Source organism: Schistocerca americana, chromosome 1 (genome assembly GCF_021461395.2).
Source record: "Schistocerca americana isolate TAMUIC-IGC-003095 chromosome 1, iqSchAmer2.1, whole genome shotgun sequence".
Classification (NCBI taxonomy): domain Eukaryota; kingdom Metazoa; phylum Arthropoda; class Insecta; order Orthoptera; family Acrididae; genus Schistocerca; species Schistocerca americana.
This window is the reverse complement of record NC_060119.1, coordinates 420,012,332-420,030,642: the sequence shown is the minus strand read 5'-3', so window position 1 is coordinate 420,030,642 and position 18,311 is coordinate 420,012,332. Positions and strand designations below refer to the sequence as shown.

The window sequence follows — 18,311 nt, the reverse complement described above, 5'->3', positions numbered from 1 at the left end:
AAGCACTTCCATCGGTGAAAGGTATGGCACATACACAATGGTATTCATGTTCTATTTCTTGTTTTTGTTCCACAGTCGCAGTTTTACCAATGGTATTGAAATATATCCCTCTTCTGCAACTGTAATAAGCGGCTTATTTAGACCAGACGCGTTTCTCTCTTTTGAAGCATCATAAGAGGACTGTATTTTGTGTCCTCCATTGCCAAGTAACCTTTCGTAGTTTTGTGCTGCGGTAGCACAATATTCAACGTTTGTGTTGGCTCATCAGTGTTTTAGCAAATAAATGCTGTTTGTGTGTGCCACACACAAAATTATATTTGACATAGCTCTGAGCACTTCACTGACAAACGGTATATTCAAGTCCTAATGCTTTTGTAAGTTCACAGTTTTGTTTAATGTATTTTGTCTACTTCCTTTTGATTGATTGAAGTGCTTTAAAATAAAGCCAAACATGCCCAGTGTAAGTAAAACTTTTGTTACAGTCGCGAAAGGTGGAATATTTCTCAATATTACATATGACATTTATGTGGTACTTAAATTAAATGAAATATATAGGTATCTTGTCCACATTTCATTCTCAACATTGTGGCAACTAAAATCGACCATACGGAAAGTATATTCTATGGACTTTTACCTCTGCAAACTCTTCAAAATTTCGTGCAAAGGTTTACTATATTTAATGCTGCATAATAACTGCATTGAACATCGAAACAAAAGTAAGTCATTTATGGGGGGAAGGTATCAGTCAAGAAGATAGGTAAAAATCTAATTTTTGAGCCAAATAGTTTTTGTGGAATCGAATGATAAAGAGTGTCAAAGCAGTCGGAACACAATGTGTCTGCACAGGCGAGCAGTGCAGTGACAAAATCGCCCACAGCGCGGAATGCAGGGAGCACGTCTTTGTAGCAGCGAAAGGGTTAATGCGGCCGTGGTGGCTTTATTTCATGAACTGCGCGCTCCCCCCTACACGTAAGCTTGCGAACTATGCTATACTATGGCGCTGCTCCTATTGGCGCGTGCGTCGTGTGCAACTGGCAACGCAGCAATCTCCAGCATCTGGGCGGGCATGCGCGAGCCGCCAAGATAAAAGAATTGAACTATAGTTATTTCTTTTTCAATTCGACTGGCAAATACAGGGAGGGGAAAAAAGACTGTCTTTATGCTCCCGTATGAGCCGTAATTTCTCGTATCTTACCTTTGTGGTCATTACGCGAAATATATGTTGGAAGCAGTAGAATCGTGATGTAGTCAGCTTCAAATGCCGGTTCTCTAAATTTTCCCAATAGCGTTCCTCGAACTTTGCCTTCCCTCCAGGGATTCCCATTTGACTCCTTGAAGCATCTCCGTAACACTTGCGTGTTGTTCGAATCTACCAATAAAGAATCTAGCAGCCCGCCTCTGAATTGCTTCAATGTCTTCCTTTAATCCGACCTGGTACGGACCCCAAACACTCAAGCAGTAATCAAGGATAGGTCACACTAGCATCCTACATGCAGTTTCCTTTACAGATGAACCACATATTCCTAGAGTTCTCCCAATAAACCGAAGTCGACCATTTGCCCCCAAACCACACTCCTCACATGATCGCTGCATTTCATATCGCTTTGTAACATTACGCCCAATGCAAGCTAGGTAAGCGGCTAACGCTGTAGAGTACTGTTTGAAAAACCGAACTGGATTCCACCCGGACCTGGCGACTTACTTGTTTTCAACTTCCTCAGTTGCCTCCCCACGCCAGGCAAGCTTATGAATTACTATTATGTCATCCATACGGGAGCCCGTTTGATGGTCAAACGACGGTATGTTTATACGATTTTCCTGCGAGAACGATTTCTTAAACGTGAAATTTAAAACTTCGGCTTTCGTTTCGCTATGTTCAACTGCCACACCAGATTGGTTAACAAGTGACTGGATCGAAACCTTAGACCCACTTACCGATTTTACACAGGACCAGAATTTTCTTGGGTTCTCTGCCAGATCTTTCGCTAACGTATGACAATGGTAGTTGTACGCTTTGCGCATAGATCTTTTCACAGACGTAAGATTCTCTACCAACCTTTGATTGCGCGTTCTCTTTTGAATCGTTAGTGCAACAGCCTCTGTTTCCTCAGGATTTTCCGAATCTCGTTATTAAATCATGGTGAGTCTTTTCCGTCCTTAATCCACCGTGTAACGACCTTCGCTTCCTCAGATTTTTCCGAATCTCGTTATTTTTTTTCCAGTTTTACTGGTTCGAAGTTCGGGTACTTGTATTCTTAGAACAATATGCGGTATTTCTTATACATATCTTACTTAGAACAAGATATAGGAAAATGGCGGCTAGTATGGGCTTATGGCTCAATGGCCAGATGCAAGTCTTTATTTTTTTCTACCTTTTTCAATCAATTTTTTCATTACGCTTCGTCGGTGGATATGTGCAGAGTTGCATGATATGTTTCAAATTTCACTGATGAGAACTTGTATAACATGGTATCCATGAGATCGTGAAGGCTAGTTCAAAACGAAGACTAAGAAACCCATGGTCCGACCGAGATTCAATCCCGCGACCCTCAGTTTCTAGGCCTGTGCTTTAGCATTAGATCATCAGGGGCAACACATACACACAGGCAGTTCCTCTATGGCTTCTGATGAGCGGGTTTGCAAGTATCAAAATATGTGACATATGGCCGTATCTTTCGATTCCACTGATTTAGAAGCTCAAATTATTTATACAACCAAGGGCCACAGAACTTAACATTTGGTACTATGGTACTTGACACCTCTACCTGCTCCTGAAAAAAAAAAAAAGAGGTCTTTACAAATTGCTGTATCTTTTGATTGCATCAAGCTAGATGCTTAAATTTCTTATACTGCCAAGGAAACACAGACTTCAGTATTAGACATAAGTTTCAATTTGATACTTATATGCACTCCTAAGAAAAAGGGGTCTCAACAGACAGACAAGCAACAAAATATTTTGATGTGATCTAATTACAAACTGATAATGTTCGGATTTTTTCCCTTTACTTGCACTGTGATGCCTTGCTTATTGTCAAACGTCATGATTGTAAGTCAACAGGAAGTCCTCTATATGTTTTGACAAGCGAGTTTGTGAGTATCGAAATGTGTGATATAAATAGCGATATCATTTGACTGCATTGACTTAGAAACTTTTCACACCTTAGTTTGTGACACAGATTTCAGCCAGATACTTCTACCCATCCCTCAGAAAAAGGAGTCTTCCAACAGTCAGACACCCAGACGGACAGAAAACATAGTGAACCAATATAATAAAAAATCAAAGTGAAAACTTATAACAGAAATGTAAATTTTACAACAGAAAACAATAGTTTCATTTTTTCACACAATGCAAGTGAGTTAAACAATACTTTTCTAATTTTAAAATTTGAAAGTAAAATAAATATTTTCATTGCTCATTCTCTATAACAGTTTTAATCTCTTTTGAAGTGTAGTTCTAGGAACACTGAAACAATCAGTAATAGCACTTTCTGTTTATTTCATCTACCAAAACACTTGAAACTGAAGGCATCATTGCAGATTCAGACCACTCCCCTACCCTCACCAGTACACTTCTTCTTGAACCTTGACCTAGAGCCCTTTAAAAAAAAAAATTATGTGGCCTATACCATCCATACCATAGCCCATACTACTTGAATGACACTGCAGATTAAAACATGGTGGAAACAGAAACTGGATTGTGTGGGTGGGATTTCATTATTCATTCATTCATTCATTCATTGGACTAATTAAACATTAATGCTACCATGTCAACAAAACACACTCGTGCGCGCGCGCCCACACACGCGCGCGCACACACACACACACACACAAACACACACACACAAAAGTGCTGTGGGCAGTGTGGTTTCAGTTGCCAGAGATTACAGTCGTATGTGCGACCTGAGCTTTTGTGTGTGTGTGTGTGTGTGTGTGTGTGTGTGTGTGTGTGTTTTTTTTTTTTTGACGAAGGCCTCAATGGCTGAAAGCTTTAATTGTGAGAGTCTTTTTGTTGTGCCTATCTGAGACTCAGCATCTCTGCTATTTGTCGAGTAGCAACTTTCCTTCTCATAATATTGTTACATTCCATCCTGGATTTTCCATTGTTTGGTTAATGTTACTTTGATAATATTACTTCTCACATGTAACACGGTAAACTGATGCTGAAAATTAGACCATTCACCAGCCTCAACACTCAGAAACAAATAAAATTTATGTAATTTTAATAAACATTTTTGGAACAGTGATTAAAATTTTTTTTAAATTTTTTTGTTTTTAAAATTCAGTCTTAATCACACCACGTATGTTACAAGAACATAGGTGACCAGTTTCGGTCATATCACTTGACCAACATCAGACCCATAGCATCCTTTGAAGATGGTAGGTGGAGCACTCTTCTCAGCTGCTGTGATGTCAACCAGTTGACATCGCAGCACCTGAGAAGAGTGCTCCACCTACCATCTTCAAAGGATGCTATGGGTCTGATGTTGGTCAAGTGATATGACCGAAACTGGTCACCTATGTTCTTGTAACATACGTGGTGTGATTAAGACTGAATTTTAAAAACAAAAAATTTATCTAAATTGAAGTTGGAGGGGGGAGAAAGGAAAGGAAAGGGAAGGAACTAATGATATCAGCTGCATCGGAACTTTATGCGGAATCAGCAGCGACAATTGAAAATGTGTGATGGACTGCGACACACATCCAGAATCTCCTGCTTTCTAAGCAGTTGCATTAATCAATTAGCCACCTGGACACAGTTTTTATTGCAAATGCATCGACTATCCTCTGTTTGAGTCCCAGTCCAGCAAACATTTTCACTTGTCACTGTTGATTCCGCATAAAGTCCCAATGCAGCTAATATCAATAGTTTCTTCCATTCCCTTTCCTTTCTTTTCTCCCTCCTCCAAATTCAGTTTACATAATATGTATCAGAGCTGCAGATTCTGCATAGTGCAGACGTCTGAAAGAACAGACACCTTGCATTCATATAATTGCTTCATCTTGATGGGCAGCGAATCACAACTTGCAGTGCAGATGCACATTTACATTTGACTTCTAGTGCGAATCTAAAATTAGTGAGCATAGAGGCCATGGATGGGTACTGCAGATAGGTGGTGCTGGATAGGAGCATGCTGAAAAAGTCCACGCATTTGCAATAAACACTGTGTCCAGGTGGCGCAGAAGTTAACCCAACTGTCTAGTAAGCAGCAGATCCTGGGTTCAAGTCATGGTCCGGAACACATTTTCACTCGTCGCTGCTGATTCCACACAACGTCCCCATGCAGCTGATATCATTAGTTCCTTCCCTTTACTTTCATTTCCTTTCTGTCCCCTCCACCTTCAATTTATGTAATATGTATCACAGCTGAAGATTCTGCATTCCTTTGAACTTGCCCAAGCTAACAGACACAGATTCAAGTATATCATTTAAGTTCTAGCAAATGGAGGAGTGATGTTGATGTCTATGATTTATTTGAAGCACTGCATGTATTCATTGTCTAAGGACAGATCTGAGAAAAACTAATTGGTCATTACTTTCCACCAACTCATACTAATTGCCATTCCCCTACATAATACTTTTCATCAATTGAATAACAACATTTGACAATAGTAACAGTGACTTTATGGAAAAACGTAAGGCATCTTGGTATAACTACGAAATGTCAAATTGAACAAACTTCTGCACTCTAAACCCAATATGTAAAATAAAAGTTGACACCAAAGCCCCTACAGAGATCAAACAGGAATCAACAGGGCGGATTCATTATTTACAGTATTATGACCAGCAAAATAAGTGAAAAATTAAATTTATTAGAAAATAGGGAATAATTAGATAGCAACATTAATATCCTCACATTTGTGGTGATATTACTGTACTCGCTGATCATAAAAATGAATTAAATGTTCTTACAGCACAATTAATACATGCTATCAATGGTACAACTCTTCACCTTACATCGCTTTTCATTAAATAACAACACACGACAAATAAATAACAAAGCTTCTACAAAAAACAAAGAATTTGAAATTTCCTCGCAGATTAAAACTGTGTGCGGGACCAAGACTCGAACTCAAAACCTTTGTTTTTTTTCAGTCTAGTGCTCTAACGACTGAGCTACCCAAGCATGACTCACAACCCGTCCTCACAGCTTCAATTCTGCCAGTACCTCATCTCCTGCATTCTTTGCAGAAGAGCTTCTGTGAAGTTTGGAAGGTAGGAGACGAGGTACTGGCAGAACTGAAGCTGTGAGGATGGGTCGTGAGTCGTGGTTGGGTAGTTCAGTTGGTAGAGCACTTGCCCATGAAAGGCAAAGGTCATGACTTCGAGTCTCGGTCCAGCACGCAGTTTTAATATGCCAGGAAGTTTCATATCAGCACACACTCTGCTGCAGAGTGAAAATCTCATACTGGAACAAAGAATTTAATTGTATCAGTGCCATGCGAACCTCGGACAACTCTGTAAATACTGAAATGGAATCTTATGACAGATTCCAAAGGAGTTATTTTCTAGGAATTCAGGAGTCCACATAGAAAAATCATTAATCTATAGATCTGAAACTTGAACTTTCTTTTTCTTTTTAAAGTTACTTGAATGTAAAATCTTATGGAAGGCACATTAATAACGATTGGAGAATATTACTTAACCACGAACTTATTAATGAACTGAGTATAATAGCCGAAATTAAAACCAAATAACATGGCACACTTACAGAGCACCATGAGACGAAAGCCACATTTCCCACTGGAGGATGACCTCTTGGACATCACACAGGAAATACTTGGACAACATTCAAAGTAACTTGGGAAAATTAGGATGGAAGAGACTTAAAATTTATTTGCAATGACTTAAGTAAAGCAGCTCAATGCAGCTCATTCTGTAGCAAAGAGCCTCCACAGCCTGTGACACAGAATAACAACACAACAGCCCTTATGCAATGACTAGAACTAATTAACCACTGAAACTTGCATATTTCTTTTGATTTCAGTTCCTTATTCCCATATTCAGTGCATCTAGTTGCCACAATTTGAAACACAGTACATATAAAGTTTTGTATTAACTTACATTGTATATGAATTGCATAGATGGGCATCAAAATAACACATGAATGAACAAGATTATTTAACCTGCAATACATAAAGCTCTAGTTCTTTGTACAATGAATGGTAATAGGTCACCAATTGTTCAAGAGCAATTTTGTACAGTACTTTGTTTCATTAGCAGTAATGAGGGAGGGAATCTACAGCAATCAGAAATGTTTGATAATCCGCATTCTGCGACACTGTGTGGGACAGGAGGGGGATTGAAATGTGCGTTCATCAAACCCTGTCTAAACAGAATAGTTAGAGTGCATTTTGGCATTGCCATCTCGGAAAACATTTTCCTTGTTCTTGAACATCTTGTGAATGTTGTGAACCATGGAATGCACTTGTTCACCCAAAGCATTGACATAATTCTGGGCAGTCATTCCTCCTTGCACAGTAACAAGAAGTTAACAGGAAACCACTTCCCACAATATCGCAGAGCTGTCTTAATAATTAAAAAGGTGGGAAAGAAAACAAGCAGGTCGGTGCTAAGCTTATCATAAATGAAACAGAAGTGCAGAACTAACTTTCCTGAGTTTTGCATTGTAGATTGGAAGTGCATTTATTCAAGAGAATCATTCCAAAAGGTGGGATCACAGTGACACACATAACTATCATCAGGCGAACATAAGGTGTTTCTCAGTAATCTCAAAACTGAATGATTAGCAATAAAAATAGGTAGTATTTGTTAGTGATTCAAAAGTTATTTTAAAACTGCTCTTCTCATTTAAGACCCATATGCCAATAACACCCTATGTACAGTGATATGTATAAACAAAACGAGGAGAAAGTAACTACGCAATGAATTCAACTTCATTAATTCCATTTTAGAGCCCAGTGTCTTAGGCACTGACCCCCTTCAGTAATGACAGAATTTAAACAGTTTAACATATAAGCTACTTTGAATGACCATAGAACATAAATTTGAGTTGTTTTTTTGGAAACAACGGGAAGGATTGCTAATTAAACTTATCACTATTTTCATACTATCATTGGTATTGACCACCTGCATAGGAAAATATCCCTTTCTGTAAAAAATATGTAATGAATTGCAGCAGAAGATTGTTTAAAATACAAACAACATTTATCATGGCTCATGGGTAAAACACTGTTCCCTCCATGGTAGGAATTGCAGCAGGAAGTCTTCGCTGGTCATTCCTGGCCCATTCCCAATGAATACGTGAGAAGGAATCATATCATATGGTTATATGGTTATTTGGAACAGAATTTCTTGCTCTTGCCCACAAAATTTTTAGATATCAGTGAGCTGTGAGATACCAGCTCAGGACCATGGACAACAGGAAACAAGTGAAACGTTGCAGATATATGTGGATAACACAGGGTACTCCAAACCTGAGCAAGCCTTTTGGGGAGTCTGCACGCACATCGAGGAAGACTGTGTGATACTGATTGGAATTTTTCATTGTGCAAAAATTGATCCTTCAGTTGAGGTGATATGTATCGCCCACCAACATCACAGTAAAGGGCCCCAGATTTTGCTGTTTTTCTCTCATCTTAATGACTGCAACATTACTAACACTGCCAATTGAGATGTTAACATAGATACCCACCAAGATAAAATAGCAACTCCATTCCATGGGAAATGTAGGGGAGCAATCACATACCTTGACTAGTCTGCAAAGTCTGTGTATTTGAATGCTCCTGCAAGTCTTTGGAGTTGTCTGGAATAATGCTTTAAATGTCGTTGTCAGTATCCAACCCATCTGGCCATCTTACGCATTTTTGTAGTCCTTGTCACAGCAAATCACAAACACTGTCAAGGTATGTAGAGGGAGCTGATTAATGTTTGTTTAACAAGCCTAATTTTGCAGACAATAAGCATCCATTTGATTTAAGTCATAAAACATTACTTTCATTATGTATTGTTTCTTCAGGGAAATGCAGAATACAATTGTGCATCTCATAAGATATTTCAATTAATTACATGAGAGAACCCTTAAAACAAGGGTATTTTACCCATTGTCATAACAAACTACTTGTAGCAACTACCAGGATTGTTGATACACTTGTAAAATTTTAGGTTACTTTATGAAGAGCTGAGTATGACTATTAATAAATTACTATTCATCACAATGTCAAACAAACATAATACTTTCTGGCCTACAGCTCTGCTCTCAAATGTACTTGTAATTTTGGTCATGATTATCATTGTAACAGAAGTACACTTGAGCTGCACTTCTCAACAGAATGACGTTCTGTGCATCCAGAGGTGCGCTGCGCAGTGTACTCAAGACTGTGGTGATGATGTCTGGAGAGCTGGAGTTCGAGGACATTTTTTATGATGCGGACCAGCCACTGCAGTATGCAGGGACTGCACATCTGCTGTTTTTCGGCTTCGTGCTTCTCGTCACAGTCATTCTGACAAACTTGCTTGTTGGACTCGCTGTCAGTGATATACAGGTATGGTACCATCATCTGTCTTTATTCTGGTCACATGAATCATTTCTCTTGCAGTGTATTCTATATAAGTGACACAGATATCTATGACTCATCACTAGAATCTATATATTTCCTGGTTACTATTCCAATACTAGTTATCCACAAATATTAAGAGATTTGAATTAAAAATGAAAATGTGTCATATATTCAGGCTGTCAAGCATATGACACACAGATTACAGAGAAATCTTCCACATTGAACAAGAGACGAAGAGAAGAAAATTAACCATTTTTACTACATTTTTCAGACATTTGAAATACAAAAAAAATTGGGAGCATCAAGAAATAATTCCTATGGAGCTATAACAATTACAATAAATAGGTGTTGACTACTCACTTTATATCAAAACTATGTGCTAATATATGCCACACAGCAGGTGACACAGTAAGAGGAATTACATGAGTGCATGTACGCAGTGCACACTCATAAAATGATGGGCAGAAAGTATCAATACTTTAAAACAAATTTCACTGTGGGCCCTAAAGATGCAAACACACAGCACAAGAGGATCAGAGGAAGTAAACTAACAAAACATTACAAGGAAAAAGATAGACTGCTACTCACCATGAATATGACATGTTGATTGCAAACATGCACAATGAAATGACTGTTACATATTGAGCTTTCAGATAAAGTCTCCTATACATTCACACAATCACGTACACCTCACCCACACATGGTTGCTACTTTCAGTCATTCGTGACAGAATGTGTGTGTTTTCCTTTCAGAAGAAGGCTTTAGTCAAAAGCTCAATGTGTAACACTACTTTCGTTGTGCCTGTCTGCAACTCAACATGTCACCATTATGGTAAGTAGCAATCTATCCTTTCTGTAATAATGTTAATACTGTAACCTCTACTTTCCACTGTTTGAAAACATTATAAGGCTAACATATCAAACTAATATTTCAGAACTCATTTTCTCTCTTTTTCATTTCATCTTTTTCTTTCTTCAAATACAACATTAAGAAGCTAAAATACGTTGCCCAACATCACATGATATTCCACTGATGTTTTCTGAGAGATGAAGAACTATGCACCAAAGGATATAAAAGTGCTGACACAATGCACCAATATTGTAAATTTGCTTTCTCTCTAAATGAATGAACAAAGATAACTGAGCAAGTCCCAGTGAACTATGATAGTGAAAGTCCATTAAGTTGGTAATTACATACGACAGATTTCACAAAATGTACAAGTGCTGCCAGTGCAATTATAAGAATCAGGAAAGTACTAAATCCAATCATCATTATGCTAAACCTAAGAAATTAAACGATATGTACAACTGGACTGAAATGTACAGTGCAAATCAATTGCTAAGTGGAGAAAACCAATAGTCAAAAGACAGAAAATGGTCAACAAACAAGGAGAAACAGCTACCACGCAAAGATTGAAGATGGTTCAACAATGAATGTAGATCATCTAATAATGAAATAAAATATTAACAAACAACGAAAATTAACAGGTACACACTACAAAAGATTGGTAAATAAAGAGAAAAGAGTTGCCAGATAAAGAAAAGAGACCAGAGAATGATTAAAAGAGACCACTGATTACGGAAAAAAGATCTCTAAAAAGGTAAAAAATTCCAGCTAAATATGGAAGTAAGATCGCTTAACAAACAGCATACAGACAAAGCAAACAAGAAGAATAATCTCAGAAAGGTAATTAAAGCATGGTTTACACCCAAGGGAACACAAGTAAACAAACATTCCCACTGGCATAAAAAAAGGCAGGCAAGTGCGAGTGCTCTTCATTTTGTCATATTGTTTGCTAGTATTCCACGGTAAACATTTTGGGACATAATGCACTCCTTTCACAAAGAGTAGTATGTTTCTGCTGATGGTCTTTGCTGTACTTGCACTTTTGATAACTACAGAGATGTCATACTGCTTCAAAGGCCTGAACATCTACTAGTATGCTGTGATAAGGCAACAGTGCATTGAACATTGATCAAAAACACACACTCCTTATAATTAATTGTCCCTTAATTACACATCAATGATATAAACCTTTAAGAAATACTATGAGAGTCGATACAAAAGACAAAAAACACATGTCTTTGACGCAACATACTGGATAAAGATGTGGATTGCAGAGTCCAAGAAAGTGGGTACGTATTCCGCTATACGCTAACTTTTTTTCTTTGTTTCTTCTTTTTTTCTTTTTTTTTTTTGTCTTGGTGTTTTAACACATTCTGATTATTTCTTATAATTGTAATACAAGTATATTCTGCAATATTTAATGTTATTTACACTTCTTTCAGACTAGAAAACAGAAGACAAAATAAATATTTAGCTGTTTATTTCCTTATACATGGTGATCTCAGAGCCTGCGGTTAGCCAGGAACCTAAGAGGACAGCTTAAATTGCTGCAAGTGAAATGAGCAGAAACAAATTCATGTTTCTCTTTGTCATGGTGTCTCCAAAGTTGTTGAAGATACAACTATAGCAAAGACCATCAGTGGAAATGTAATCCTCTTGTGAGAGGAATGTATCAGGCTCCAACATCTTTTGTGTTCCGCTGTTTGTCGCTCCTTTAGTAAGCCATCAAAGGAAGTTCGTGTCCTCTCTGCATCAGTGCTAGCTGTGCATAAAGTTTTCATCTGTCGTCTTGTTTACATTCCACGTGGGAAAAATATATCTAAAAACCAAGATGAAGTAACTTACCAAACAAAAGTGTTGGCATGTTGATAGACACACAAACAAACACAAACATACACACAAAATTCAAGCTTTCGCAACCAACGGTTGCTTCATCAGGAAAGAGGGAAGGAGAGGGAAAGACGAAAGGATGTGGGTTTTAAGGGAGAGGGTAAGGAGTCATTCCAATCCCTGGAGCGGAAAGACTTACCTTAGGGGGGAAAAAGGGACAGGTATACAATCGCGCACGCGCTCCTACCCTTGTAACCTACCCGGTGTAAAACCTGTCCCATGCACCCTCCCACCACCACCTACTCCAGTCCTGTAACCCGGAAGGTGTACACGATCAAAGGCAGAACCACGTGTGAAAGCACCCACGTGATTTACCAACTGACCTGCCTACACTGTGAAGCTTTCTATGTGGGAATGACCAGCAACAAACTGTCCATTCGCATGAATGGACACAGGCAGACAGTGTTTGTTGGTAATGAAGATCACCATGTGGATAAACGTACCTTGGTGCACGGCCAGCACATCTTGGCACAGTGTTACACTGTCCGGGTTATCTGGATGCTTTCCACTAGCACCAACCTGTCAGAACTCCGGAGATGGGAACTTGTCCTTCAGTATATCCCCTCTTCCCGTTACCCACCAGGCCTCAACCCCCGCTAATTTCAAGTTGCCGTCGCTCATACCTCACCTGTCATTCAACAACATCTTTGCCTCTGTACTTCCACCTCGACTGACATCTCTGCCCAAACTCTTTGCCTTTACAAATGTCTACTTGTGTATACCTGTCCTTTTTCCCGGGATTGGAATGACTCCTTACCCTCTCCTTTAAAACCCACACCCTTTCGTCTTTCCCTCTCCTTCCCTCTTTCCTGATGAAGCAACCGTTGGTTGTGAAAACTTGAATTTTGTGTGTCAATCAACATGCCAACGCTTTTGTTTGGTAAGTTACATCATCTTTGTTTATGCTGCACTGATTAAAATTAAAAATATATTCTCACCACTTGTGTTCACAGTATCTGTAATTATATGGCTGACTTACAAGTGTTATGTTCAAGATTTTTAATAATAAATAAAATCAATTCACCTGGGATCACATTATCTGCCCTCTAATATCATTTCATTAATCATATTTTATTAACATTAGCTTCCTTATACATATGTTGCTGCAGGCAGCAGAACGAATGTGACATGGCAGTTACTGAAATGTGCAACAATCATTAATGTAAATTCACAGCTGCCAATAATTAGAACTGCCATATATCTTGATTTCTTCATATTTTTTCTAATTTTCAGCGCATCTGTGGGCGTCTTGGAGGGATTTTTTATACAGCTGTCTGGGGTACGCCCAGATCTTTTTTTGTCTGGAGTAATTCAATCGATTGGAAATAAATAGATTTTAATACGTCTTAGTGAAAATTCACTAAATGAGGACAGGTGTGAAGGTAATTTCATACATTTTATATTAAAAACCATCACACTTAGATGGTCTCCCATGCATATGCTTTCCATACTTCTTTACTGAGGACAATGAGAAGCTCCGGCAATTGACAATTAGTTGCACCACAGTGCCGTCCTATCTGCCAGACAATTGCACGCAGGTATGAGCACAACCATCTTCGAGACTTGACATTAAACTGTGTTAACTGCCAAACATTTGGCAGATGTTTTGTAGGTGCCTGTAACTGAACGGGTAGTGTTGAAGACTGGTAATAGAAAGGACTCTGGTTTAAATCTCCTTTACAACAATTTCTTTTTTTTTTTACTTTTATTTACATTCCATATTTTCTGTCAAGTGGAAACTGTAATAAAGAAACACTGAATTGTAATTTTCTAATAACAATAATATTTTCTTTTCAACTATAGGTCATTCATATGAAACAAATTAAAATTTGACATGGACATGTGAATACATCAATACTAATCGAGAACAAATTTCACTCTGCCGCAGTGTGTGAACAGAAATGAAAGTTCCACACAGGTTAAAAGCAGATTAACATGTCAGGAAGTTTCATCAATAATACTGGTGCATGTTGTATACCTGTTTCTCCACTAAACGACGGAAGAAGAAATTAGTGGGCATTAGCAGTAAATGAAGGAGTATTATTGATGAATATAACTCATTTTTGTTTCATGTGACACATAATTAAAAATAAAATATTATTTTCATTAGAAAACTGTGATTCAATATTTACTTATTACAATTTATACTTGACAAAAAATATAGAATTTAAATAAAAGTAAAAAGAAAAAAAAAATGTTGTAAAGTAGATCTGAACTAGTGACTTTTCATCAGCAGTCTTCGATGCTATCTTTTTCAGATGTATGTGAGTGGTTACAAGGTGATCCCCTCATCCTGTCGACGAGGTCCGCGCACGTCATCTCAAAGAAAAATGTAATGTCTCCTTGTCACTGAGAATTATGACACTCACTATAAGTTACCTTTTTATGTGCAGCACACCCCAGCTGCAGGGAGGATCCAAGAAAACACTGGCCAAAAAATTGGCAGAGTACTGTCAACAGCACAGGTGATGCTGAAGACGAGTAAAATATTCCTGTACAAAAGCCCAAAAATGAAGAATGCTCTTGTCACTGTTGTGCAACAGATAAGATATCAACATTCACTTGATCTATGTCACAGCATTGGTCTTAGTGCGAGGGAAAAGGAGAAGTGGGTTCACTATATGTGGGGTACCCATTCAGCTCCAGGCATCTATGAAACATCTGCCAAATGTTTGGCAGGTAACAGTGCTCAGAAATCATCCCATTTTTAAGAGGCAACTATTCAAGGTTTTCTTTTTCAAAATTATGTCGCATTGCTTTAGGATATTGACGGCTGGGCACAGATTTTCAAATCCTCTTAGTATATGTGAAGAAAATCAAAACTAGGCCTTTCGATAAGGTCTTCTTGTCAGATACAAGCTCATATTTAGGCACACAGCAGTAAAATCTGTACAACCTGCTGTCTGGCTAGAGTACAAACACAAATACAGTGCATAAAAATCCAACAATAACTCAAATACACTGCAGTCATTTTTACAAGTCTTGAAAAGAACAACCACAGTTTTGTGAAAGACTCAATGAGGGTGACATTTAGCAGCAGCACCAGGTATGTTGCGGCCTGACATCACTAACTGCACTTCCAGAAAGTTCAGGATTCAACATTTTATTCCTTGAGACTGTTTTGATACGAGGTACACCTCTGTCAGCACTGAGAGACAAACAAGGAAACATTCCTCTTCTCATGTCCTGCCCTCCAGGACACTGTGGCCATAGACCAACTTATTATCAACAGACTGTATGTGTCTGGGCAAATAATCTGACATAATCCAAATGTTTGGGGTTTTCAAAGTCTTTGAATGTGGTCAGCAAGTTAAGTGATGGGAGGTCAACAATAAATCAAGTGTAAATGCTAACCTTTCTTCTGGTTACGTTGTTTGATGGTGATCAGTGTTCTGCTTATAAATTTCCTCCTCATTTGCAATGAATTAGAAACAGAAAAGCATCAACCAGCATATCGGCAAAGTTTGAAATAAACGCCAAAACAAACTGGAGCTGCAATTCCATGTTTAGTACATTATCTCCATGCGTTTCATTCTTACATGCAAATTCAGAGACCTACATTCTTATTTTCCTATGCCATTGTGGTCAGTTTATCAAAAACAATGCACTCCCTGTGCAAAACAATTCTGTCTTAAAGTTTTGCACTGTGGCTCTAATTGTAGTGTTGTATCCTGTGCAGTGAATATTAGTGCCAGAAAACAATAACACAATGTTCACAGGCTATACTTGTTATATCGAGTTCTCTTTTGTTCCCTCGCATGACTGTAAATGGTTGTTCACAGACACAAGCGAATGGTAGCAAACAGTGGCAAATTATCTGGAAGACTTGCTTGTTTGGGTTTGCTTCTATCTGCTCCGGTGTAAACCACATGTGGACAAGCTACATCATTTTTTATGTAATTGACTTCTTCCGATATTCCAATAGATAATCATTGCTCTTCTGTAAATCTTGGTGATGGCACATTTAGTCCCAAGAGGTACCAAGCAATAATTCCCCCATCAGATATTGACACCATAAATTTGTTAGTACCCTCATACTTACAACTTCTAGTCTTTTGTCTGATGACTTAGCTTCAGTGTAGTACTTTGTGACGTTTCTAATACAGTGCTAAGAGACCTGGTGCTTCCTCTTTAGTTCTTAGCAACAGAGTGCAGCAACATATTCTCTTCAACATCTTCACTATACTTCGATGACTGGCTTACCCCGGGCACTAAATGCTGAAGGTGCCACAAATGCACTATACTCCATCAAATGTCTAGGTGCTGATGGGATGTATGTACTGGGAAATTTTTCTTGGCAGAGTTATCTTCCAGCTACCGCTCTTCCATCTGCAATGCCCTAAATGACGTTCATGACACCATTTTACTCATTTGTGGAAGTTGCCATGTAAAGAACATTATGAAATATCTTTAGCAGCTACTGGCACGGTGCATATCAGCTACAGCAAGAGGCCCAGAGCTGTTGTGAACAGGACACATGTGCCATATTTTGCCTTAAGTCATTAGCCGCAGCTCAAATTTCATGTAACATGGGACTGTACACTCTGCCAGTCAGCAACATTTGGTTCACAAGTTCTTACGTAATTTCTCATACTGCATACTCACACAGAGGAAATGAGCTTTTTCCCATATCTCCCCAGTGCTGGATGATGCAAATCAGGACTTTGGTGTGTCATGTAATGCATCTGTGGGAGAATAATATGTCACAATCTTGAGGTTCTCTGGTGCCTCATTTCGTGATTAACTTATTTTCTTTATCTTGTAAATGTTATCAACAGGAGAAAAATTAACAACAATCATTATTGAGTTGCTTTTCATATCAGCATGCAGTCCTTGGAATGTTTCGGCTCATTTATGACTCACCCTGTATAGAGCAAGAGAATTCAAAGAAGAAACAAACAAAAAAATTAACTATGTAACTATTTTTTTGAGATGATAAACGGAATTTTATTACTCTTCACAAAAAGTGGTTAGAATTTACTGTCGAAATTATGTGTATTTGCAAACATACAGTTTTTGTTTCCTGAGTGTCCTCCTGCCAACAGACTCACTACATTCTTTCTAAAGTTTTTTGAGCCTCCTGGGTGGTGCTACACGAGTATTGGAGCTGGCATCTAGATTTATCTACTACAGATCTCCTGGCTTAAACATGAACATGAAACTACTTCACAACGATTCTTTTCAGAACCAACCAACCACACACCTAAGCCATAATATTCAGATTTTACAGCTGAACGTCGAAGGGCTCAGCCGATCTAAATCACAACATCTCTCCCGTATGCTACTCGAAAACAATGTAGATGTGGCAGTCATTCAAGAAACTCATATAGTTACGAATGAAGACTGTATTCCAAGAGGACGTGTAGCTGGCTATGAAGTCCTTGGATCTACATACCACCAGAGCTACAGCTGTGCTACCCATATACGCAGTAACATTGAAAATGTGCATCTGATATCTGCAAACTCCATAAAAAATATTGAGACTGTCTCAGTTAAAGTTAAAGATGTTACTGAAACAAATGTCTAGAAGCCTCCAGCAGATAACTGGCCAGCTCATGTTCTTCCCGTTTCATCACATCCAAGTGAATATATTGGCGACTTCAACAGCCATCACAGCAATTGGAAATACAGCGATACTGATGAAAATTGTAAGGATCTGGCAAATTGGGCTGAACATACCAACCTTAGCCCAGCTTTTGACTCAAAGGACAAGGGAACATTTAAATCTGCAGCCTGGAACAAGGATTCCAATCTTGACCTATGTTTTGTAACACAGGACTCCCAGAGACAACTTCTACATACAGAAAGGACAGTCCTTGGAGGTTCTCCAAAAAGCCAACACCGGCCAGTAATTCTAGACATAGGAATTCAAATTCCTGTAATCAGATCAATGCCTAGACCAAGATGGAACTTCAGAAAAGCAGACTGCACTAAATTCTCCAGAGAACTTGATAAAGTGATCAAATGGATCCCCCTTTAAGTGAAAATTATGAAAGATTTGTCGGAGCAGTTCTAACAACAACAAAAAGTGCATGCCTGGAGGGTTCCAGAGAGAA

The 18,311-nt window shown here is 38.5% G+C and overlaps 1 protein-coding gene across 1 annotated transcript in view; it reads left to right on the top strand.

Moving 5' to 3' along the window:
• Positions 1-18,311, top strand: part of LOC124556351 (transient receptor potential channel pyrexia-like) — a 206,458-nt gene that overhangs the window by 179,737 nt on the left and 8,410 nt on the right. Inside the window, exon 9 of the mRNA XM_047130351.1 lies at positions 9,312-9,504. Within this exon, the coding sequence (XP_046986307.1) occupies positions 9,312-9,504 (193 nt within the window). The remainder of the gene's footprint in view (positions 1-9,311; positions 9,505-18,311) is intronic.